Here is a 27077-nt window from a genome sequence, read left to right on the forward strand (position 1 = left end):
ATGCACGGCCTGTGCACAGGCCGTGCACAGGCCTACAAAGGTTCCAGAACACTTCCTAAGCTGACCAGAACCCTTGACATAGGGTTAGATGTGCATGTGAAATCCCCTCCTTTTTAAAGTGAGGTATTGGTACCAATCTGCATGGATAGGCTGCCAACAATTCGGGATAATCTTTGAAAAACTCTTCATCGACCCACATTGCCTCGTGGGTCCCTCGATCCTTGAACTTCAAAAAGTATTGTCTGACTTGCTTCTTTGAGCCATGGAAAAACCGATGCAACAACACTTGCTCCGACTCCATGACTTCTGCTTCATCGCTGATCTCCGGCCCTTCTTCTTCGAAAATGTCCTGCGGAGGTGTTCCCTGAAACACTTTGAACCAAGAAACATGAAAAACGTTGTGCATTGACCATGAGTTAGGCAATTGCAATTTCATTGAAACCTCATTTATCATTTTAATGACAAAAAATGGACCATACATTCTGAAAGACAACTTAGGACATTTCACTCCAACTTGCTTAAGACGTTCCTTCACAATTCTTAAATAAATCCAATCCCATTCCTTGATCGAAACATCTTGACGATGCTTGTTAGCCTGTCGTGAGCAAGACTCCTGAGCCTTGCTTAGCCGAAGCTTCACACTCTCAAAAATCTCATCCAACGACTGACTTTCAGCATTGGAATCAGACATTTGACTAACCGAGCGAGTCAAAAGTGACTGGAATGGACGAGCAAAAGCTGCCTCATGCGGAGTTCGACCAATGGCAAAGGAAAAGAGTCATCCAAAATAGCCTAAACCAATGGGAGATAGAGCTCCCAATGAGACTATTGATCATGCACATATGACTTTAAAACAACTGATTTGTAAATCTCTGTCTGACCATCTGACTATGGATGAAAAGCTGATGAAAAATTCAACTTAATGCCAAAATTTTCAAAGAGTGCATGCCAAAACTTGGACGTGAACTTAACATCCCTATCTGAAACAATCGATTTGGCAAACCCCATAGATGGGGTACCAATGTTTATTGTTTAACCGTGCTACATCTTGTGCGGTGACTGTGGCCCTACAAGGAATCAACGTGCAAAACTTGTTGAAACGATCAACAATTGTCAAACATTGAGTGTTCCTTGAATGCAAACTAGATGGAAGGTTAGTCACAAAATCCATGGGAATATCCTAAAAAGGTCCATCGGGAATAGGCAGTGGAAGCAAGAGGCCTTGCTGCTTACCCCGAGGAGCTTTTACCTTTTGACAAATAGTGCACTGTGTGACATAACGATACACATCCTTTCGCATTTTAGGCCAATAAAATAATCTTTCTATTTTTTCCAGAGTGGTGTTCATTCCCCTATGCCCACCCGTGAGAGAATCGTGTGCATCATGCAATATGGTTTTCCTGAGAGAGGGCAACACACATAGACGGTGACAAAAATACAAGAAACCATAATGAATGAGATAGTTTCTAGGCCCTTGGGAAGCAAGAGCCTATAACCATTGCTTACCAAACTTAGAATGTGCGTACCGGTTCTTCATGCTGTCGAAAGACACACCCTGAAGAGAAACTGTGGATCTTGACTCAAGAGCTAGGATTTGTCCTTTGTGACTTAACGCATCTGAACAGGGTTAGCTTTTCCAGGCATACTCAATCAAACCTCCAAATTGCTCAAAAGATTGTGACCACCGTGCTTGGCGATCACTCCAATGTGCAATAGGCATAGACTGGAGCCACTTGAGGGCTTGGTGATCTGTGTGAACTATGAACTCTCTACCATATAGAAAATGCTTCCAATGTTTAAGAGAGTGAATGACATACAAAAGTTCTTGATCATAAATTGAATAGTTCTTTTTTGCACTATTGAGCTTTCGACTAAGGAAAGCAACTAGACAACCATGCTACTGAAGCGTAGCACCTATGGCGACATTGCTTGCATCTGTACATACCTCAAAGCGATCATCCCAAGAGGCAAGGATAAGACATGACGCTTCTGTCACAGCAACCTTGAGAGCTTCGAAAGCCTCAATGGCTGCCTCAAGCAAATCCACGTGCTGTCAGTGAGTCTTTACCCCTTTCAAAACATCTGTCATGGGAGGGACAATGCGTGCAAAATTCTTTATGTGCGAACAATATGCTTGACATAAACCAAGAAAAGAACGCACATCTTATGCAGTTTTAGGCAAATCCCAATTACGTACCTGTTCCACCTTTGCGGGATCTAGCTTGACGTCTTCTACAAAAATGATATAACCCAGATAAGTAACTTCAATGAGAAAAAACTCAGATTTCTTAGCTGCAATGTACAGCTGACACTCATCCAAATGGGTGAGTACCCTTACTAAACCCTTTTCATGTTGTTCCCACGATGTAGAAAAAATGAGAATATCATCAAGAAAGATGAACACACATACACCAACCATATTGCCAAAACGGCCTACCATGAGACGATTAAATGTACCACGACACTTGTCAATCCAAAAGGCATAACCAAATACTCCCATTGCCCTCGCTTTGTGCAAAAAGCGGTCTTGTAGATGTCGCCTTTGAATACCCTTATCTGACGGTATCCACTTTTGAAATCGATCTTACTGAAGACCTTTGCCCCATTGAGCCTATCGAGGATATACTCAATGCGAGGCATCAAAAACTTATTCTTGACGATCATCTTGCTCAATGCCCTGTAATCAACACACAAACGAGAATCGAACCATCCTTCTTGTGGACAAACAAAATAGGAGAAGCCAAAGGACTTACACTAGGACGTATGAATCCTCTGGCCACCAACTCCGTGAGTTGCCGCTTTAACTCTTCTTCCCGAGTCTTGTTCAAATGATAGGGAGCCTTACTAACTGGCTGTGCCCCTTCCTAAGCTTGATGCGATGGTCCTCCGGCCGCTCAGGTGGGAGACGGGTGGAAGATCATCCTGCAAGAGATGCTTAAACTTGGTAAACAAAGCTGAATACTTGTCTGGAGCCTTAATGCTCTGGGTAACCGGAGAGGCATAGATGAATGCCGCTTGTGTTCCACTTCGTAATTCATGCTTTTTCTGCACATGAGAAATGAGAGGCAAAGAATGTAGACCCTCCTCACCACGAATGATCATGGGAGAGTCACTTTTGGCATTTAGAGTGAGAGTATTGTCCGCCGAATCAATGAGAGGGTTATGCTCAGGAAACCATCTAATGCCAAAAAGCATATCACATCATGAGAGAGGAGACATGACAAATTTTCTACGGAAGGTAGCTTATTGAACTGTAAAACAACACATCAAGGCACTCTTGCGTGATGAGAGAGTCCATACCGGGAACGAAGCCCGACACCTCTAGAGGAGATGCCTGACTAACCTCTAAGTAGGCTCTCTCTACAAGAGAGGCACTAATCACATCATGCATACTGCTTGAATCAAACAATATGATAAAACACCGACCCTTCACATGACCGTAACACTTAAAGAGAGACTCATCAATCTATGTGTTAGAAACATGTGAAGATTCAGATTGATTCATTAAAGTGCTTGTGGTAGATGTGGGTGCCTTGGGTTCTTTAGGTGGGGCTGTCTTAGGACAAGCCGCTTTAATGTGACCCTTGATGTGACATTGATAATGACGACCTTCCTTAGCATAGATGACTTGTTCTTCTGCCGTTATATACCCTCCTATAATTCCTTTTGCGGCTTTTTCATCCAGGGTTAGCTTAGGTTTAGCAGATGTTTTAGCTTTACCCTTAGATTCATTTTGTGAGTTCTTTTCCGAAGGATTAGAGGAAGATTGGCTAGAAGAGTTACCGTTCTTACCATTCTTACCATTCTGGAGGTTATGAGAAGTCTGAGAGGTACTTTGAGACGACTTGTTCTCCTCAGGCTTTCCCTTATTGTACTTCATCTCTTGTGCGAGAGCAATCGCTACCGCCTTGTTGAGTCGATTGGATCGAGTACCTCGACATCATACTTGATATACTCATCCAATCCATAAAGGAATGCCTCCTTGCACTCATCATCCGATCTGTGTAATTGGGTGTCGAGCTGCAAAACACGATTAGAGAAAGACATAATTGGCATACCATTTTGCTTGAGACCGTGCCAATCATCTTTCAACCGTGCTAGGTACTATGGTGGCATAAACCGCGTCTTGAGCTTGTCTTGGAAGTCGGCCCAATTGAAAGAAAGGGGCGCGCCTTCTTTGGCTTCCTCTAGGTGCAACTGTGCCTCTTGCCAAGCGTGGTACCAATTTATGGCATCACCGGCAAGGCACATGGCTACCGTCAAAACCTTGCTATTCCCTGTCTTCTTAGTTGTCGCAAAGTAAGCATTAAATTGATGCAGCCAAGAACGAATAATAGCAGCATCCATCTTATCATCATACTTACTAAATGTCAACTTCTCAGACAGGGTTGTTAAAGTCCGAATCTTTGCTTGAGCTACTTGATGAACTACCAACATCTTTGCCGGGCTCGGGTTTCAAGGTAAGTACCTGTAGGACCAACTCTTGCATGCGTTGGTCTCTCTGCGCCTGACGCTCTAACTCCAAGGCCACTTGTTTGTCTTCGGCCGCCAAGCGAGCTTGTTCACGCTCACGCTCCAAGGCTACCCTTGGATCTTTGGCCGCTAAGCACACTTGCTCACGCTCGTGCTCCAAGGCTAACCGTCTTTCTTCGCGCTCCCGATCCACTTTTGTCTTTCTTTCTTTGCGCCGCTCGTGATCCAATTCTGCCTTTCTTTCTTCGCGTTCGCGATCCAAGATTGTCTTTCTTGCCTGGGCCGCCAAGATTCCTTACTCACGCTCGCGATCCAAGGCTGCCTTTCTTTCTTCACGCTCGCGCTCCAAGGCGGCGCGTTGCACTTCTTGTTGTAACATCATGTCCATCATCGTCTAGACCAAAGCCTCCATAGGATTTGGAGCAACCCTTGGCGTACATGGGGAGGGGGGAGGGTCGAAAAAACCTCCTGGTGGGAAAAATTCTTCTTCGCCACCTCCATGCTCATCACCTTCATGCAAAGTATCCATTCCGCTTCGGGTGATGACCATACACTGATTTCTTGGTACTTAAGTCCACGAGGAACTTGAGTTCTTGAGGTTCTTGGGTTCTTGGGTTCTTGAGTCCTTGAGTTCTTGAGTTCTTGAGGTTTTTGAGGTCTTTCTTTAGCTTGAAATATGTGTTAGAGAAGGATCTTCTCTTACCCGATCTCTACTCTTCCCTGCGGACGCACCCCTTGACGGCCTTGCGCTCACACCAAGGTTTCTTTTTCCCACCTCACGTTGATTGGCCGGCCGCTAAGTGCACGGTCCGCTCTCAATGAGTGAAAAGAGGAACAAGGGGAGGCCGGACAAGCCCTTCTTTCTTGGGTGACTTGTCCCTCTTCAAAAACACGATTAGGAATCAACACGCCAAAGTGGACTTAGGTTACGTGAGACCGCAACAAGCAAAAAAAAAATTGTGGTTCTTTCCTTGAGTGATACAGAAACACTACCAAAGCTCTGATACCAATGTAACGTGCAACGAAAGTGAATGTTAAAATTTGCTCAAGATGAGTGCTCCGGACTCTGCTCAAGGGTTCCTTTTACTTACAGAAGGGAGAGCCTTCCGTTCCTTTAGTGAGAGAGTGAGAATGATCACAAACAAAGTGAATGACACTATGAATGAAGGTACTGAGACTGAGAGATAGAGAGAGAAGAGAATACGACACCAGAATGTTGTCAAACCCTCCTCCAAGGGCCCCGCTCTCTATGGCAAGAGAGGTCTATGCTATTGATTGCACAAATCTGGTACAATATTCTAGATGCAATGGACTTGCCGACGATGTCAACTACAATGATGGCGACGACGAGACGGGCTGAAATCTGTAAATTTGCTATCTGCTGAATTTTGACACTGCGTCGACGAGGATGGCTATGGCGACGACACGACGATGATGCACTAAAAATACAGATGATGAATTCTGCGAATAGCAGGCTGAATTTGAAAACGCTGGCTAATATGACCGCGCGGCGAGGATCTGTTGCGGGAAGGTGAGATCTGCGAGGTTTGGGGCTGCTACTCCGGAGTCTAAATGCTAAAAATTGAAAACGCTGATGATATGGCTGATTCTGTTGCCGAGAATCTGCAGAACGTTGGGCTAATCTGCAAATTGCAAAAACGCTAGGTCTTTTGCTGCAAAAATGGCAAGGCTGATTTGCAAGAGAAAACGTTGACCGGTCTTGATGGTTGAAAAATGCTAGGTTGTCCTTCAAGTCTTGTTGAGAAGGTGCACTGCAAGTGTGGTACTTCTTCTGCCTCTTCTGTCAAAAAGTGCTAGCGCTAGCTTTCTTTTAAAGAGACTAGCAAATTTGCCCTACTCACTTTCCCAACAAAGTCACTTATTAATAATAAGAAGAAAAATGGCTAAAATAGGGAAAATGGGTTCTGTGCATTGTAAAATGCTCATGATGGCTATTGACTGTAATGCTCATGATCATGCTGTGTGCAATCAAAGGATCTGCAACTACTCTAAGTGCCTGGACATGCACGGCCTATGCACAGGCTCACAAAGGTTCCAGAACACTTCCTAAGTTGACCCAAACCTTGGACTTGAAGTAGCTTGTCCACATGCACATAGGGTTAGATGTGCACGTGACAATGATTTTCTCATATTAAACTGATCATTAAATGTGGGAGAATAAATGGGAACAAGGTTTAGGATATAGACATGTGGTTATGGATTTATCTCAACACGAGGCCAAGGTAAAAGGGTCTAAATGAGAGATGTCCGTCAAAGAGCAATTCTACCTAATGGAGCTTAAAGACCTTAGGGTTAGCTTCATTAAAGACCTCCAAAGGTTATTGTTAAAAAGTCCTTTGACCTTAGGCAAGCTAGGGCTGTGCTTGAGGTGGGAATCCGGCCCAAGCTTGAGGTGCTTGTCGTGCTTGCTGACTAAGGTGCTTGTCGTGCTTGAGGTGCTAGGACTGAGCTCGATGTGGGAACCTTCTCCAGGCTTGAGTTGAGCTTGTAGTGAGAACCTTCCCCAAGCTTGAAAGGTTCAAGGGGTTCCCCAAAGTAAACACGATCCCTACTCAAGGGAGGGCGAGCCCTCATTGTAGGAGGTAGAGAGAGAACACACACACCCTCACACAACTCAAGCATGGTCTAAAGAAGTAGTTAGAGCACTTGTCAAGTTCCTCTTCATGTTGCCCTCATGGTGTGCCTAAAGCCTATTGGTTGGCCTCTCAAGGGGTCCAATGAATTTAGCTAATTTATTTAATTGATTATGCATTTATCAAGTCCTCAAAGGAGAAAAGGGGGACACTTGTCCCAAGGCTAGCATGGTTGCTTGATATGCACCCTGCATGTGATTGGCTAGGCTTGTAGAGGTCCAATCATCTTCTAGCATGAGCTACAAGGGGGGGTTGACCAAGGAAGCTGGGGGCTTGCTTGCAGGGTATACTCTCCCACACACACACACACTCATTATGTGAAGTGTAAAGTGCAAGAGCTCCATCTCCTTCTCCAAGCTTGTTGAGAAGTTGAGAGCCTACACCAACACTCTTGGCTATGGAATGCAAATCCAACCAAGAGCCATGCTTCAATGCTTAATCTTGCCATCTTATCCATCTTCATTACTATGCTATTATGTATGCTAAGCAAGAAGAGTGATGATAAGGGATGAACTATTTCTTTCTCCTATGAATGTTTCTTCTTCCTCTTTCCTACCCTCATTCCCCGCTAGCTCTCTCCACCTTTGAAGGTGTTTGAGGCCTTTGGACTGAGGCCAGGGATGGTTAATGCTTTTACAAAGATTATGTTATGCTAGTGATGCATGAAGCTTTCCGTCTTCATTGCATCACCTAGGTCATAAGGAACACAAAGATTGTATTGTACCAAGTCTCTCTCAATGGGAGAATCTATAATACAAAAGCCTATTGGAGGGGGGACCGGCTCCACATTAATCCGGTCCTCAATTGTTGTCAAGTTATCTAAACTCTCTCTCTTGCAAAAGTATTGTTCATGCCAAGTTAATTAAGTATTATGGTTATGTTGCTACCGCTAATTAAGTTCACCCTCTATGTTCTCAAAGTAGTCTCACAAAAATTCTCACTCTAATTATCTTAATTCCACTATTCTCAAAGTTCATAGGCTATTTCCATTACACTTCCTACTGGCTCTATGAAAAGAAAACCCATTACTTCAACGATTCCATTCACTTTGCGACTATTGTTCCCTCATGGCTCTTCCTCCTTTCCTTTGCAACATGACCCTTGCTCCTAGGTCTCGTGGAGCAACAACCCTATCACTCTCTGTATCGGACTCACACCTCCTTCCACCCCTCACACTTGGGCTGCCTCCACTATCATTTCATGCGCACAGGACATGATCCGCTTATCCAAGGGGGAGGCCCCTAGAAGGTCTACCTGGCCACAGGGACAGAGCATCATCCATAAGGTGAAGCAGTTCATGAACTTCCCCTTATGTCTCAAATTCAATTGGCATCTATTGAGCCCAACGGAAAAGGCCCTTGAGTTTGACTTGTGGAGGCATGCTATACACCCTCTAGCTCCCGCCTCAGACCTCCGTTGCTCCTGTCGTCTAGGCTCCTTCTCAATTCTTGTGGTGGACATGCCCTCATGCCTCCACCTTCTAGACCTGCCTACCAAATCAAATATCTAGCAAGTGGCATGACAAAAGTTAGAGAGAGAGAGAGAGAGAGAGAGAGAAGACCATCCATGCCCACAAAACAAAGTGAGCGGGATTCCAAAATAATTAGAAGATCATTGTCCACAAGTTTGGAGGAGAGAAAGAGAGTCCAAAGTTGCTCGCATCTAATCTTTTGTGCAAGGTTATATTAATTATTTGATTTAAAAAGAAGATGCATGAGAGAAAGAATCTTGGAAGACTCCCCAAGGATTTTTTTATGGAAACAGTGGGTAGAACACAAAAAATGGGGAGAGAGAGAGAGAGAGAGAGAGGGGATCCATGCCCACGAAAATAGAGAGAGAGGGATTCCCATAATAAACAAAAGATCATTGTCCATGTGTTTGGAGAAGAGAAAGAGAGTTCAAAGTTGCCCGCATCTGTTTTTGTGCAAGATTATATTAATTTTTGATTTAAGAAGAAGATGCATGCATGCATGTGTGTGTGTGTGTGTGTGTGTGTGTGTGTGTGTGTGTGAGAGAGAGAGAGAGAGAGAGAGAGAGAGAGAGAGAGAGAGAGAGAGAGAGAGAGAGAGAGAGAGAGAGAGAGAGAATCCTGGAAGATTCCCCAAGATGGTAAAAAAAGCCTACTACAAAAAATAAAATACTTACTTAGGGCCAAGATTCTATTGCCCTAAAGCACTTTTAAGGTCCTCTGCTACTCTTCACCTCCCCTGAATCCCCGCTTCTCGGAAAGCACAATGCAAGGAGAAAGTGAGGCCCTAACATCACCTACTCCTATGAGAAAGTGAGTCCCTAACATCACCTACTCCTATTGGGTCATTCCTTATCATATTCAATAAAACACTAGACTCCTCCCAATCTCACCCCTTCCTCCACCATACAAATTAAAAATTTTGGAATTGGTTTTAAATCCAAACGCATAGACGTGAGATTTACCTCGTAAACACAAGAGCTAACTGTAAAGTGTGAGCTTTGTCCTAAAGTGTGAGTCAAGGAGAGGAGAGTGGATTTATCCCACATGCTGTGGAGCAAGGTTGTAGAGCTACTTAAAGCTCATTTCATGAATGAATAAACAACAACTCTATTTTGCACTACATGCTTGTCTATGGTGAGCTTGTGCTAAGCTAAGTCAATACTCAAGATTGTGTTTATGAGTCCAAGCTAATTCTATCTTGGAACCTAATTCACTTGAGTGATACTCTTGCTTACACACACACACACACACACACACACACACACACACACATACACGCATTAACACTATGTTTCTCTTTCATCCACCATAGCTAGCTCGATCCAATTCCTAACAATTGGTATCAGAGCCATGGTGTGCTAGCTAGGATTGTCATTATGCATTACTGTGTGTTAATTATTAGCATCTCCATTATATCGATTAGCATTTCATTGTTACGGTCCATTAACATTTTCATAACTAGTTGCATCTCACTAATTAAGCACTAATCTAGTTATGTGTGGGCATGTCCTTGGCACACACAAGAGGCCACTACCCTCCATGGCTAGATAGGCTTGATTAGGGAGAAGATTAGTATCCAATTTTTGCATACTCTAGTCATTTTTGTGTCCTAGTTTGCACCTCCAATTAATCTCTCCACCTTTGCAATCACCTAACAAAATTGACCTCATCTCGAAGTGCTCGACGCAAGCTTTTTATAGAACCTTCAAGCTCTGCAATCCGAGCCCGAGAACTCCATTAAACCTATCCTCAATGTTGCCTATTATTAGGTGTGTGTGTGTGTGTGTGTGTGTGTGTGTGTGTGTGTGTGTGTGTGTATGGAGCATGCTAACTTGAGCTTAACACTCTATTTTTAGGAGCCCCTTACAAGCAAAGGTCGTGGGCCTTGTTGGCTAGTGCACCACAAATAGAGTGTGGACTCGTGGGGTCCAAGGCTCAAATCGGTTAAGCTATTTTGAGCAAGCTGGGCGGACCCGAAATTTGAATCAACTTCGACTTTTCGAGCGGGTCGGCTCCGCTGGGGATTGTTCCTACCAAGCGGGTGCTCGCGGACGCCAACTTTTGTAGCCTATGCTTTAAGGCAAGGTCGGGTCCGCTAAGGGACTGTTCCTGCCGCCTTTGCCTGCACCACCCGGCCCCTGTAGAGCACGGTCCTGCCCGCTATCTGAATACTGCCCCACCTATCGTGGCCTTGCCCACTTCGCGGGCTTAAGACTAGTTCCCGCGAGACCTTCAGGCAGCCAGTCCCACGGAGCAAAGCTTGAAGCTATTTCCACCTGCAGATAAGCCTTAAGCACCCTCATAAAAGGAGCCATTCCCATAGCTTACACAAAGAGCTCCGAGTGGAAGAGATAAAGCTACCAAAGCGGCCGTTCTCACCGATCGCGGCATTACGGCAAGAAGTATATTACCAAGCTTCAAGGAGTTCTTTCGAGCATCAAAAGCAAAAAAAAAAAGTTATTTTCCCTATTTGTGAAGAGGGGCTTCACCGACGGTGAAGAGGAGCTTCACATTGAAGGGAAATTCCAAAGTACACATTGACCTTACAGCCAAGCACAACAAATTTCTTGCAATGTATGTAATTATATTTGTCTACATGGATGACATTATGTGCTTTTGTAATGGGATAGACATTGTCATTGGAGAGTCTCCAAATTGCTAAAATCTCTCTACGTGTGAAGATTTTGTGACAAAGTGTATGAGAAACACCGCATGCTTGGGCTCTCGGAATATGACCAAGATGGAAGAGAAAGCATTAATTTTTTGCATAAACCTTTTCATAGGACATTTTAGCATATTGTTGCATGTCATTATGACGCATGAAATAAAGCCTAATTGCACAACAAAAAGGGGGACAAAAGCACTCGTTCTAGGGGAGGACACGAAGTCAGACCGTGAAGCAGTTGAAAGCAACAGTAGAAGCAACGAAGGCAAGAGACCTGACAGAGGATCAGCTCACATAGTAGAAGACAAAAAGGATGAAGACGAGAGCAACGTTGTCTTTTATGAAGACCCATTTTGAAGATGCAGACTCTCTACTTGTAGGGGAGGACTTTTTCCTGTGTGGATATCACCATCCTTTGTGGATTTTTCCTGTGTGGATTTTATCATCCTATGTGGATATCACCATCCTATGTGGATTTTGTTAGCCTGTGTGGATAGTACCATCCTGTGTGGATAACAACTTATCATCTTGTGTGGATTACGCATCTTCAGTATCTTGTCATAGTCCAAACCTCAAGGGGAGGATTGTAAAGTGTGAGCTTTGTCCTAAAGTGTGAGTCAAGGAGAGGAGAGTGGATTTATCCCACATGCTCTGGAGCAAGGCTGTAGAGCTACTTAAAGCTCATTTCATGAATGAATAAACAACAACTCTATTTTGCACTACATGCTTGTCTATGGCGAGCTTGTGCTAAGCTAAGTCAATACTCAAGATTGTGTTTATGAGTCCAAGCTAATTCTATCTTAGAACCTAATTCACTTGAGTGATACTCTTGCTTACACACACACACACACACACACACACACACACACACACACACACACACACACACACACACACACACACACACACACACACACATACGCATTGACACTATGTTTCTCTTTCATCCACCATAGCTAGCTCGATCCAATTCCTAACACTAACACGTTAAGCTGCGCATTCCACCTCTCCATAAACTTAAAAAAAAAACCTCCTTTGGGCGTACCAACTCCGAGGTAGGTCCTCGTGATTATTTGACACCCCCTCTGTCAGGTGGGATCAATGGTCCCTATAAATTGGTTTTGCACCGTCTGATAGCCGTTTAATCCCCAAGTGATCACCATGTGATTACAATTAAAGTGAACCCCAAGTAAATTTGATGTGAACATCAAGTAACCGCCAAGTGATCCCTGTGTGAATTCCAATCAACATGTGATCCGCTTGTGACTCCGACCATCCCAAAGTGATTGCAAGTGTGACTCCAATCATCCAAAAGTGATCTCCAAGTGAACACCACGTGATCCCCACCCCGTCATTTTTACTATATGATGCTATGTTCACACCTCCATTGCAAGTGGTGTGTGATAGCTTAATGGGAGGGAGAGTCATGGCCCTCGGTGGGGTAGGTAGTGGGTTCGAGTCGTGACTCGTGAGGGCTTAACCAATCAAAATCTCTTTATTCTTGAGAATAAATGGACGGTCCACATTGTTCAAAGATCGTGGATCCTTGATCCCACTTCCTATTGTTGCCTCGTGTGCGACTCTTGTTGGCCTTCCCTCGAACACCTTCAGGTTGCGCTTACTTCCCTCCTCGAAATTCTCCTTGTTTTTCGATTTAACCTCAGCTGGCCTTGCCTTCGAGTCCAACACAAAAACTCGCTCTCTGAGATAAAGATAATCAGCAACCACGAACGTACATGTACATTGGAGAGAGAGAGAGAGAGAGAGAGAGAGAGAGAGAGAGAGAGAGAGAGAGAGTCGTGCTACTCTAACCTTTTAGTCGCTAACGTGGTGATTTGCAACTCCACCGGAAGTCGCAGATCTCGTCGCATTTTAACTCCAGAATCCTCTTGAACAAGTGATAAAATCACAAGGCCTGCCAGGCATGATAAAAATTTCTTTTTGACATGCAATTTTTCAAGCCCCCTTTCATATGCTTTGTGTAATGCAATCAACTTATATAATTTGCCATATATAACGTTAACTTAAAGATATAAATACAAAAAATGACATGCAATTTTGAGATTGTTTTGATAGGCAAAATAGCCTTGACAAAAAAATAGGCGTCAATTTTACGCCTTGATATGAGGCTAGATCTTTAAAATCACTATATCTCTAAGCTTTAAAAAAAAACACAAGCACATAAAATTGAATTAAAAAAGCACCCTTAAGCTCTACACCCTAAGCTTTTAGATCCCTATATTCTACACCCCACTTTAAAAATTCTACATTTTTAAGCTCTAGAGCTCTTTTCACAAATTTAAAATTGTAGATCCGTGAGTTGTAAATCCCACTTTAAAAGCTTTAAAGTTCTAAGTCCTAAAACTCTAGCGTCTCGGGGTGACCCTCCCCCTACTTGTGGATCCATGTAACATTTTCACTTTCTTTAATTCAAAGCTTTACCTTCTAATAAAAAAAAACTCTAGGTCTTCATTGGATCAATGGAGACCTTACTTTAAAAGTTCTACATCTTTAAGTTCTAAACTTAGCTTTAAAATCTCTAAAAATAAAAATAAAAATCTTTAAAGGTTAAAGCCTTAAATGATAAATTCCTTTCATAAAGTTTTAAGTAACAAAATGACAACTTTAGTCTATTACCTCAAGTTTCAAGAGTAGAACCAAATTCTCAAAATGAAAAGGTGGATAAAAGAACTTCTCATATTTCAAAATGAAAAGGTGACTCTTGAGATTTGTGGAACCTCTAAGGTTTTATCACTTAACATGTAAGGCTCTCGACGTTTCATGCTTCCAAAGACATTGGACAACCCAAAATCTTTTCCATGAGAGTTCATTTCATATTTCAAAACTCAAAACATGTTCATCATTAGATTTACACAATTCATTTCAATGAATGTCCACTATCTTATTTCAACCAATCAACATTTTTGACCTATCAAAAAATACTTAAAAATACAACTCAACTTTTCTCTTATTTTAGTCAGCAAAAAGAGAAACCAACGCTATATATAGCCTTGCCCTTTGGGCAGGCTAGCATCAAGTTTTCAAAATTGAACAGACATAGCCGGTTTGCCTGAACAAAGTTGCATCCTTCGAGCTTCTTCACCAAGCAATCCTTCTTACGCAGGGTTGATGGCCGTTTGAAGGGAATAAGGGCGTCAAATTCTATGGCTGAGTCCAGCGCAGCAAGCAGCTAGTGTCTTCGCAGCTTGTAAATATTCAACCGTGGAACATCTTCTTACCCCAGGTATCCTTCTTACTCCATGCCTAGGAGCTTCTGCGTGTGCGCATGTGTGTGGGGTGGGTGGGGGTTAAGAAATGCAATGCTTGAAACAATGAAATCTTATCAGGTCTTATGCAGTTGTAATTATTTTTTCTTGTAATTCACAAATTAGAGTTTCTTTTGCAAGCGTGATTCGATTCATCGTATTGCTGCATGTTTCTTATTAGCTAAAGTCTCCGTTAGAACTTGAGTGGGTTTTTGAGTTTAAGCAAAACCTTGTTCTAGAGAGAAATGTCATTTATTGTTTTTATGTGTTATTATTTTGCAACGACACCCTTTGAGCATCCTGTATTTGCCAGCTTTCAAAGCTGAATTTTGTGATCAATTCCAGAGGGTGCCTGACTGCCTTCTTTGCTGCAATAGTGTTTGGGAGGTCTATGTTGCATAAAGAGACAAAAGAGCGGTGTTCACATCAGTGCTCGCGTAGTTAACACCATGTGTATTTTGCATGGGTTTCTCAAGCCACAACAGTACCTAGATATTTTTTGGAAATGAGTGAGCTTAATTTGTAAGTGCTGCTGTGTATCCAAATAGTCAACAGACGAACACCAATAACGTACTCAACTATCCAAACTTTAAAGCATGATTGAAATGGTCTTTTATTTACTAAAAAAAGTATGCATTGAGGAAATTCATTGTGATGCTTCACAAAACCCATAAAATTTATGCTGACAATAAATGTGCACATCTACCTAAAGGGGACTAGTTTTTTTGTTGTTTTTTTTTTTGGGGGGGGGGGGGGGGGGGGACGGGGGTGACATCTGCAATTTGAAAACTGGTGCTCACAACAACACTTGTCTGTAGAGACTGGGCTTATGGAATCAGAAACCAAAGGCACGCCTGCTATTTAATGTACATTTGCAAAGAGATACTTAACAGAGATTGATTGGGAGGGTTTCAGACTTAATTTCAGATTATAGCTTGTGCCAGCCCACAGAATTGCAAAAATAGAGCATTTGTAGGAGAATATTGTAGCCTTTTAGCTGACCTTGCCGTGATTGCATGGAGCACAATAGTGCGTGCCACTATTGACTCAATGTGGTCGAGGGTGACGTGTTACAATGACTGTGGTGTGGCTTGCAATTTCCTCATCCATGCCATACTGTTGGTCATGGTGTATAAATTTTTGCAAAGTAAGGGACCTTTTGAAAGAGGAAACTCAAAGAAAAATGTGTACATAATGTGTGCTTGGGCCTCTTTGTCAGTTGGCATGTCATATTTGCCCTGAAAAAATATATGTGGTTGTTCTTTGTCAGTGATAGTGAGATTCAGCCTTCCTTTGAGGTTTGGTTTGTTGAACATGTAAGTTATTTCGTGGCCTCCATTGGGTTCCATGGTCGTATGCACATCCATCTTTCATTTACTTGACACTCACGTCTCACACATACTTCCCTTATGCCTATGCATAGGAATTGTTGCAGCTGTGTCGTATTGGGTGTCTCTTACCTCCTTTGTTATTTTACAGCATTTAAATTACTAGTTACTGGGAATTTTTGTGGAATATTCATATGAAACTATGCTAAAGCAAGAGATGGTGCGATTGGTGCTGCAGAGACAACAATTTATCGCCATCGTTCATTTATTACAATGGCTGCAAGGGCATCAAAAGATGACAACCTAAATGAAAATCCAAGTGGAGCTTGCATTCTGGATTTAAGTATTGACAACATTGTTCAGTGCGCATCTTTTTTATGCCCAAAAGACTTAGTGAGTATGGCCATCACATGCAAACATTTGAGAGATGCACTCTATTGTGATTCTATATGGGAGAATCAATGCAGGTGCACCTTCTACCATTTTACAATGTTTGGGGGTGATTAGTTCTGAATCTCTATATATTGTCGTGGTAAAATGGTATTGTTGATGCTTTTAAAACCTTATTAGAATCTTGAGCTTCGTTAAATAGAGCTTATTGCTCCACAAAACTGGTCAAAAAGCAGTTGAGGCTTCCTATCTTCCCACCGAATCTCTATATAGTGTCGTGGTAAAATGGTATTGTTGATGCTTTTAAAACCTTATTAGAAGCTTGAGCTTTGTTAAATAGAGCTTATTGATCTACAAAACTGGTCAAAAAGCAGTTATGGCTGCCTATCTTCCTGAGCATGCCTGCAATTAAAGCCTCCCCCCCCCCCCCGGCGCCCTTTCCCTTCTCTCCTGTCTTACATCTCGACGTTGTCATGGTTTCTTTTATTTCATTTGCTTGCTATTTCTTTTTAAGACTCTTCTTTCGAGTTCTCTATTTTTTTTGTTTTTACTGGATTTTCCATGTATTTTCTGCTGCTGGTTTTGTGCAGGTGTGTTAGTTTCTTTTAAGTTGCTTTCTTTTTCTTTTTGACTGCTATTGATTTCTCTTATTTTTCATTGTCTTGTTTATTTCTCCTGTTTGTTGGATGCATCGACCTGGAATTGGGTTGTCCGGGTGGTCCGGAGGCTTGGGTGTCAAAGTCGACGATGCGGAAGCGTAGAGACCAAGGGAAGAGAGAGAGAGAGAGAGAGAGAGAGAGAGAGAGAGAGAGAGAGAGAGAGAGAGAGAGAGAGAGAGAGAGAGAGAGAGAGAGAGAGAGAGAGAGAGATGATAATGAAATGAAATGTAATATCAACGTCTTCAAAAGGCCAAAATGACCTATGAGACCAAAAGGTTACATGTGGTGAATCTAATACCAGGTTTGAGAGAGAGAGAGAGAGAGAGAGAGAGAGAGAGAGAGAGAGAGAGAGAGAGAGAGAGAGAGAGAGAGAAGAAGAGAATTTTTAATGTTGTGGGAAACTATCCCAAGAGACCTCAAAGATCTATTCGACGAGAGTTGAACTCAAGACTTGTTATTCAAGAGGGAAATGGCATAACCAATCTACCACACACGCACACACACACACACACACACACAGAGAGAGAGAGAGAGAGAGAGAGAGAGAGAGAGAGAGAGAGAGAGAGAGAGAGAGAGAAGAAGACGAGAATTTTGTAGTGTCGTGGGAAACTATCCCAAGAGACCTCAAAGATCTATTCGACGAGAGTTGAACTCAAGACTTGTTATTCAAGAGGGAAATAGCATAACCAATCTACCACAGAGAGAGAGAGAGAGAGAGAGAGAGAGAGAGAGAGAGAGAGAGAGAGAGAGAGAGAGAGAGAGAGTCTCCTAAACCAATCAACCTTGGCAATGAATAAAATTATAATCGTACAATGGGGGCTAGGTGTGCTTATATAGCCACCTTAGTAAATTGCCCTACCAAGACTTTGACAAATAAGTAAAATAAATACCTAAAAGCCAAAATAAATAATGGGATCACATTGGGAAGTTCAGTTGAGATGCCATAACTTTAACACCCTCTCTACAGCTCATAGTGGACATAAATAGTGAGACCATGTCAGGTGCAACGGAAGCGTTTAATGATTTAGCTCGGATCGAGTACTTCGCACAAACATAAGGTCACTTCACTTCACTTGAAAATAGACACTGAACTGAACACAATGAAAGAGAGAGACAAAGAGAGACGACACGGCATGTCGGGTCCCAACCACCCTCAAGGGCCCCCTTGCTCTGTTGCCAGAGCAAGTACTTGCTTCATTTCTTTCACAATGCTGATACAATGAACCTAAATGCTGAGATGCTAATGGGTACTCGATGCAGATGCTTGGTAGTGCTGAAATATTGACGGGTATTGCGGTAGATGTTTGGTACTGTGGTAGGTGCTTGGTACTTGAGAGGCTAAGTGCTGGTTACTGCGGATACTTGGTGCTTGGTACTGCTGTCACGAGGCTGTGGCAACCACTAACCTTAGTTGTTGGTTTCTTTCCCTTGATTTTTATTTTATTTTTGCGACCCTCTTGTTGAAGTCACAAATGACCGGACATTGTGTGGCCAGTGTGAGACGGCTGACGGCCGAGAGAGTTTCACCCGCAGTCGGGAAGGGCAAGTCGCCACGAGATGGTGGGGCTAGTTGGCACTGAAATCCGGACAGTAAAAGGGTGTCTAGGCTCAGTTCAAAGTCATTTAGGCCCCTGCTACACTTTATAAATCGATGGGTACTAGGAATTAACTCAAAAGAGGCATAAGGGATACATGGCGGCTCTAGGTGGAATTGCCAGTCCAACATGAAGAGGGGGCACCCAATTTGAGAGTAGAGGCTGAATTTTGCTTCATTAAGTGAACACAAGTGTGTGTGAGTAGTGGGTGCAGGTGATTGCAACTTTAATGGAAAGCTTGCCTTCTCCCTTGTTTTATCTAGCGCAATGATTCCGCTCTTGCGCATCTCTCTCCCCCTTTGAATACAAAATCATAATGCCCAACTCAAGGGCTTTCCATTAGTATGCTTTCCATTAGTATGTACAGTTGTGTGGGTTCATGTGTGAATGCGCAGGCAAGAGCCTCTTGTCCAGGTACTGGATTAACTAATTGCTAATCCCCCGCAAGTACAGGTGAATTCGGAGAGATTTCACGCGAGAAATCTCGTCCGATTCAAAGGGCAAGTAGCCCTACAGGTGCGGGAGTACAAGGGCTTGCTACGGATGCGATCGGCACGTGAAGCGGAGCCCAAATTAGTAAAATACAGCCTGCTGTGTATTTTTGTAGGATTAGGGTTTTGACCCTAATTGATCCCTAATACCCCCGAGAGTTGTACGGACGTCCACAATTTGCACTGACATGCTGATGTGGTAGATGTACAGATTTTCGCAAAATGCGTTGGCAGCTTTTGGCGCTAGTGCTTTTGGGACCAATTGAGTTGATTTTGAGTTTGACTGCTCTTCAAAGCCAAGGGCCTTTAAATGGGCTCAATCTCTACTCTTTTGGGTGAAGGTGCAAATAGCGAGTATCGACATTGTACCGAGTTCAAGTAATATAAAGAAATACCGAAAGGGGCGCCAAGGTTTGGGGCCAATACTCTCTGGGGTGGAATTTCGCCACTCCGTGTCGTGTGTGCTCTCTCTCTTTCAATTCAGTTGTCATTGAAGTGCTAAAAGTCTGTTCAGTCTGCTCTTTTCTATTGGCATGTGGTGCCCGTGTGGTGACAGTGGTATCAAAGCTTTAGGCATGTGCTTTTCTGAAAGCATACCGGTCCCACCAAAGAGTAGATAGAGCAAACCGGCGCTTCCACAGTCTATTGGAATTTTAGTTTGAAGGATCTTCGTGTCTGACCCCGGACTTACTATCCACTCCCACCCTTACTTCATCGCGCATCGGGCGCACTCCTGTCTTCACCGCAGGGCATAAGTACTAGATTTGTGCACTCAATAGCATAGACCTCTCTCGCCATAGAGAGGGGGGCCCTTGGAGGAGGGTTTGAGAACTGGCTGGTGTCGTATTCTTCTCTCTCTCTCTCTCTCTCTCTCTCTCTCTCACAGTCTCAGCACCCTCATTCACAGTGTCATTCAGTTTGTTTGTGATCATTGCACCCTCTCACTAAAGGAACGGAAGGCTCTCCCTTCCGTAAGTAAAAGGAACCCTTGAGCACAGTTCGGAGCACTCATCTTGAGCAAAGTTCAACATTCACTTTTGCTGTCACGTGGACGTGGCAACTGTTAACTATGTCACGAGGACGTGGCAATTGCTAACCTTAGTTGTTGGTTTCTTTCCAATGATTTTTGTTTTATTTTTGAGACCCTCTTTTTGAAGTTGCAAATGGTCGGGCATTGTATGGCCAATGTGAACGGTAGTTTCATCCACAGAGGGGAAGTTGGTTGGCATTGGAATTCGTATAGTAAGAGGATGTCTAGGCTCAGTCCAAGATCATGGTCCCTCCGTCGCACTTAGCAAGTTGGTGGATACTAGGAAGTGAACTCAATAAAGGCATAAAGTAAAGGTGGGATCACCAACAGAAAGTATCCGACAGTTGGGCCACATTGCACTTTTGGATGCGATCCCAATGAGGATAGATGGTCAGATGACCAGTGGGAGTCCAACGGAAGCATCCCCTAAAATTTAGGGAACTGCTATTTTGGGCCATGAAACGTGTTTGTGTCATTATGTTAGGTGCAACGGAATGAATGTTTGAACTTTGCTCAAGATGAGTGCTCCGAACTGTGCTCAAGGTTTCTTTTGTTCTTGTGGAAGGGAGAGCCTTCCGTTCTTAATGAGAGAGTGCAATGATTACAAACAAAGTGAATGGACACTGTGCATGCAAGTGTATGAGACTGAGAGATAGAGAGAGAAGAGAGATACGACACCAGAGACGTAGAAGAGAGATACGACACCAGAGACGTAAAACCCTCCTCCGAAGGCCCCACTCTTGTCGGCGAGAGTGGTCTACTTATGATTGCACAAACTGGTACAAACTGAATGCATGGGAATGATGCAAGTCTAGGCTATGTCAGCGATGATGACAGGGATGGCGAAGCCGATCTAAGGGCTGAAATCTGCAAGTGTGTATCTGCTGTCCAAAAACGCTATGGGCTGAAATCTGCTGTTACCGAAAACGCTATGGAAAACGCTGATTTTGCTGGTCTTTAGGATTGAAAATCTGCATCTGCTGTAGGGCTGAAAACTGATGTTCTTTGGGCTGAATTTGCTGGGTTTTTAGGGCTGAATCTGCAGTTATTCATTGTTGAAAATCGCCATGGTTAATGGTGCAAATCTGGAAATGCTAGGTTGGGAAAAACACTAGGTTTGTTGAAGCTTTTGCTGGCGCTGATTTTCTTGCTGAAAATGCTAGGCTGAGGTTGTGGATGGCGATGAGTATCTGATGCAAAAACGCTAGGGAAGGGGTCTTTGGCTTGGAGGAGAAAACTGCCACCAAGGTCTTGCTGAGAAGTTGCCTGTTGAGCACTGCTGCTCCTGCTGCCTCTTCTGCCAATTAGTGCTACTCTAGGTTTGCTTATATACAAACTTACTCAATTTGACCTACCTACTTTCCAACAAAAGTCACTTGACAGTAATAAGTGAAAAATGTCAAAAATAGGAAAAATAGGCTAAATGCACTGGAAAATTCCCCTGAAGGATTCTGATGGGAATGCTTATGATCATGCTGTGTGCAACCAGAGGATATGCATCTACACTAAGTGCCTGGGCATGCAGGGTTTGCGAACAGACTCACAAAAGTGCTAGAACACTCCTAAAAGGTCAAGTTTGACAGGCAAAAGGCACCAGGGTTGTTACAACCATTGCCGATTCCGGATAAGCCATGGGAAAGCATTGCTATGGACTTTCTCTTTGATCTTCCAAGGACGCCAACAGGGAATGATGGTATATGGACCATTATCTGCAGGTTCAGCAAGCAGGCCCATTTTATCCCTGTCAGGAAGAAGATAAAATCTGATCAGATGGCACGCTTGTTCATGTACAATGTGTTTAAGTACCATGGTATGCCACAATCGATTATCAGTGATCGTGATCCTCGCATGGCCAGTTTGTTCTGGAGAGGATTGTTTGAGAACATGGGCACTACGTCCAAGTTTTCGTCTTCGTTTCATCCACGTCCGCCAATTCGAAGTTGCATTTGTTGAAGGGAATTTTAAAGAAAGATCCAAGCTTCGCCATGTTAGTATGTACCCGCCAGCAGTTGGTGGTTAACCCTTATCTTGGAAGATCGCAAACCCCAAGATTGGACTGCTTTCAAGAAGGAGTTCTATGCACAGTTCCTTCCTCCAGACTATGAGGAAGAGGTAAAGAAAGAATGGGATCGACTTTCACAGTCGGAGAACGAAACTGTTCCACGCTATGTGGATAGGTTTTGGGACGTTCTCTTGAAAGTCACTCCATTCAAGAAGATTGACGATTCGGAGAAGATGCGCAAGTTTGAAGTAGGTTTGCATGAAGCCTTGCAAAAGGCTATGAAGCTTTACCCTCGGGGTAACTTGCAAATACTTATGGAATCAGCCCGCATAGCTGATGGAATACATGACAAGGGTACTCCCAGGAAGATGGAGCAAAGCACTTACCATGCCAAGCAGAAGGCTCTCCATGAGCAGCCTACCTCTACTTCTTCTTCGCCAAAGAAGAAAAGAACCGCCTCCGAAGCAGAAGCAAAGCCAAATCAGCCCAAGAAAGGGAGATATCTCTCTCCTGCTGAGTTGCGAACTTACATTAGTGAAGGAAGATGCTTCAAGTGTGGACAAGTTGGTCATATGAAGGGTGACTGTCCTACCAAACCTCCGCAACCACCCTCTTCCAATGCAGTCCCAGATGTACAGGGAAATACAACCAAGGATGGAAAAGAAAGAGCTCTTCTTAAAGCATGGGGTAGTATCAACAACCAACAGGCTCTCATTTTGTTTGACCCTGGCAGTACAGACAACTTCATCTCTACCAAGCTAGCTGATGACCTGAACTTGCAGCCCAATCGTTTTGGAGTTTCTATTCAAGCCCAATCCGCTTTCAAAGGGCAGAACTCAAACTCTACTCCAATCATAGGGAAGTTGAATCTAAAGGTCAACGACTACAAAGATCAAGAGTCTTTCTTACTAGCTTCACTTGAAGGATGCGATGTTATCTTGGGAATGCCTTGGCACTACAAGATGCATCCCATTCTGGACTATGTTCAGAAAACCTTATCCTTTGCTCATAAAGGAAAGGAGTATCTTGTACTTGCAGATGTAGGTGATTGGCATATTTTTATTGCCAATCACATTGCCATCAAGAAAGAAATGAAAAAGTGTGTTTCAGCGTACTTGATTTTTGCAAGAGAGAGAGATGTGTCTGTTTCACAACTTTCTTCCTCTTTAGAGCAAAAAAGACTTAAGTTATTAGAAAGTTATAAAGATTGCTTTGCAGATGAACTTCCAAATGAACTCCCACCTTCGTGACCTGAGGATCATACAATTGATTTGATCCCAGGAAGTTCTTCTCCAAATCAGCCCCCTTATCGAGTTAGTCTAATGCAGCAAGAGGAAATTCTCAAGCAGGTTAACGAACTTTTGGAGAAGGGCTTAATAAGGCCTAGTACTTCTCTATATTGTTCACCTGTCTTGCTAGTAAAGAAAAAGGATGGCACATTCCGTATGTGGATAGACTATAGATCTCTAAACAAGATCACAATCAAGAATCGATTTCCAATCCCTCAGATTGACGACATTCTTGACAAGTTACAAGGAGCAAGTGTCTTTAGTCGTATAGACTTGAAGAGCGGTTATCATCAAATCCGCATAGCTCCTCAGGATGTGCATAAGACTTCATTAAGAACAATCTTTGGGTTGTATGAATTTCTAGTGATGCCTTTTGGACTCACTAATGTACCAGCTACATTCAACAGAATGATGGATAGAATCTTCCACTCATATAGAAGTTTTACAGGCGTTTTCTTTGATGACGTCTTCATCTTCTCAGAGACAAAAGACGAACACTATAAGCATCTCGCCTTAGTGTTTGAAGAATTACGCAAACACAAATTATTTGTGAATGCTAAGAAGAGTGAGTTCTTTCTAAAAGAAATCCACTATTTGGGCCATATAGTATCTCACAATCAGGTGAGAATGGACCCTGATAAGATTCAAGCAGCTGTAGAATGGCCTACGCCAACTACAGTACATGATGTAAGAAGTTTCCTTGGCCTGTGTTCCTATTATCTGCGTTTCATTCGAGCTTTTGCCGCGATAGCAGGTCCCCTCCATGACCTGACAAAGAAGCGGATTCCATTCCATTGGGGGTCTGGACAAAAACAAGCTTTTGAAAAGCTTAAGTATCTACTCAGTTACGGACCTGTTCTCACCATCCCTGATCTTCGCAAACCTTTCGAGGTATACTGCGATGCATCTGGAGATTGTGTAGGAGCAGTTTTGAACCAAGAGGGTCACGCGATAGCCTATGAAAGTCGGTGCCTTAAAGATGCAGAGTTGCATGTCTCCATATACAAGAAAGAGCTAATGGCAGTAATTCATGCTCTTTCCATTTGGAAACACTATCTATTAGGAGCTGATTTTATTATCAAGACAGATCATCAAAGTCTTCGCTACTTTCTCACACAGAGAAAGTTATCAGAAAAGCAGATGAGATGGGCCAACTTTCTTTCAATGTTCCATTTTCAGATTTTACACACTTCTGGAACGAAGAATGCAGTTGCAGATGCTCTCTCCAGACGTCCAAAGATCAGTGCACTAACAAGAATTTATCATGAGGAACTAGAATCTCTCAGCGAGATGTATCCTCAAGATCCAGACTTCGCCACAATTTGGGCAAATCTTCAAGCTGGTCACTCAAGGCCACCTTATTCCATTAGGGATAATACACTCTATTGTCAACAAGCAATATGCATAGCTCAGCCCTTACGACAGAAGGTGATGGATGAAGCACATAATTCTCCTTATGCCGGGCATCGGGGAATTGCTTCCACCACTAGTGCCCTCGAAAGGTATTTCTTTTGGCCAACATTCTGTGCGGACATTGAAAAACATGTACGTGAGTGTTTAGTCTGCCAAAAAGTAAAATATGACAGACATAAAGTTTATGGCAAGCTTCAGCCGCTCCCTGTGCCTAACACGCCATGGGAAAGTATTGCCATGGATTTTATTACGGATCTTCTTAGATCCAAGAATGGAAATGATGCAATCTGGACTATAGTGGACAGACTCAGTAAGCAAGCACATTTTCTTCCAGTAAAGAAGACGATCAAAGCTATCACATGGCTAGAATATTTCTAGCTCAGATTTTTAAACACCATGGATTGCCAAAGACTATTGTCAGCGATAGCGATCCCCGCATGACTAGTCTATTTTGGCAGGCATTGTTTGAAAACTTGGGAACTAAGCTTGACTTTTCATCAGCTTATCATCCTCAAACAGATGGTCAAAGCGAAATCGTTAATGCCACTATTTTAGATCTCCTCAAGTGCTATGTTTCGGAACGACAATCCGAATGGGAACAGTACTTACCAATAGTTGAGTTTGCGTATAATAATACCATACATTCCTCAACTGGTAAAGCTCCCTTCGAAATTATTTATGGGAAGCCACTCTTACTTTCTATTATGGTTACCAAAGAAAACATCTTCGCCGTAGATGAATTTGTGCGCAATATTGATATTGCCCATCAACAAGTAAAGCAAGCGATTTTTCGTACTCAAGAGCAACAGAAGAGAAAAGCAGACAAGCACAGAAGGAATCTCAATCTTGAAAAAGGACAATATGTCCTGCTTCGGTTTGAGAAAGCTAGATTGAAAAAGCGGGTCGGCAAAGGGAAAGTTGTCAAACTTTCCCATAGATTTTACGGCCCTTTCAAAATTACAGCTAAAGTCAATGACGTGACTTTCAGATTGGATTTGCCTTCTCACTGGCGCATCCATAATGCTTTTTATGTCAGTCTCCTCCGACCATATGTTGGAACTCCTCCAGTGGCGCCAGTACAAGAAGATCCTCCAGAAGTCGAAGAGACTGAGGAAATCCTTCAACCTAAACAGATAATACACCACTCGGAGAGACAATGTAACAAACTTGGACACTCCAAGTCAAGAATCAACCGCGACAGCACCAAATAACCACTTCAAAACAAATCACAGATCACAATAGATGTACACTGGCCCGACGGAGTTCCGTGCCTAGAGATATTGGCTCCAAAGATTGGCGCCCCTTTCGGTATTTCTTTTTATATTAATCAAATCAAAGTACCAGCGAGCGGTTAGGGTTTTACTCTCAGACTCTGCGTCCAGATGCTCTGAGAAGTGAGGCCCTCACCACTAATTTAAAGGTTACAAGGGATGCCCAAAAGCAGAGCCCCAAAAGCTTTTAAAATAAAAAGCATCAGTTCTCTCTCTCTCTTAGAGAGTCTTTTTCTCTTTTAAAAAAAAAAAAAAAGCAAAATTCGCGTCACTCATCATTTTCCCAAAAAATAAAAATAAAAATAAATTTTTTTTAGCCTCCGCGATTTCCGGAAATTAGGGTTTCTGGCAGAAATTAGGGTTTGCAGGAATTTTAGGGTTTTTGGCAGAAATAAGGGTTTCTGTTGTCCGCCACGTCATCACTTTGTGACATACCCCCCTCTTGAAAGCATTGTAATCGACCGCGATTACGCCTGCAAAACCGACAAAAGCCACAAACCGTCTTAGCAGACACTGACTCCTAGTACCTACGTACTAGGAACACACATCTAGCACATGTACGCAATCGACAGTCACATCACACGACACCACAGGACATCACGAGACATCACAGGACATCACATGACATTCAACATTCATTCGGATCTTAGACCATGATTTATCGACAATGTAGCTAGCAATCACATCTAGGTCCAATCGGGACCTCATCGATGTCCGATTGACTAACCCCTATTGCAACCATGTCTATTCGAGATCAATCTGACCAAAATGCTGCAGTCATTTTGTCTATCAGTTCTTGCACTCACAAGAAGTCAAGAACAAATCAGTATCATAATCAGGAATTCCATTTCATAAAGTCATCGAGCAGAATACTGTCAGCTCTCAGTATCCCTGAAGCTCAAAGAGACATGAGTGACTTTAGTATCAAAATCAAGGTATCTATTGACAAAGGAGTGGAGTAACTCCCCTCTTGTGCATCCCACTGCACCAGATCTCCGGCCAAGTTGAATTCTGGGTTCCGTTTGGAGTAGACTATGCTAAACCAAAACATCGAGGTAAAGTTTCACAATCCGAGGAGTA

The 27077-nt window shown here is 43.1% G+C and overlaps 1 protein-coding gene across 7 annotated transcripts in view; it reads left to right on the forward strand.

Annotated features, from left to right (window-relative positions):
- Positions 1-14228: 14228 nt before the first annotated feature.
- LOC147451786 (ribosome biogenesis protein WDR12 homolog) overlaps positions 14229-27077 on the forward strand; it is a 73250-nt gene continuing 60401 nt past the window's right edge. Inside the window, exons 1-2 of one of the 7 annotated variants that reach the window (XM_086517658.1) lie at positions 14229-14507; positions 16096-16324. In XM_086517658.1, coding sequence (XP_086373784.1) covers positions 16131-16324 — 194 coding nt within the window. In that variant the 5' untranslated portion in view covers positions 14229-14507; positions 16096-16130. Of the gene's footprint in view, positions 14508-16008; positions 16325-27077 lie in introns of all 7 variants that reach the window. The other 6 variants (XR_015188825.1, XM_086517653.1, XM_086517652.1 and 3 more) reach the window with 6 other exon arrangements.

Source organism: Adiantum capillus-veneris, chromosome 8 (assembly GCF_014529385.1).
Source record: "Adiantum capillus-veneris isolate H3 chromosome 8, ASM1452938v2, whole genome shotgun sequence".
In the NCBI taxonomy this organism is placed as follows: Eukaryota; Viridiplantae; Streptophyta; class Polypodiopsida; order Polypodiales; family Pteridaceae; genus Adiantum; species Adiantum capillus-veneris.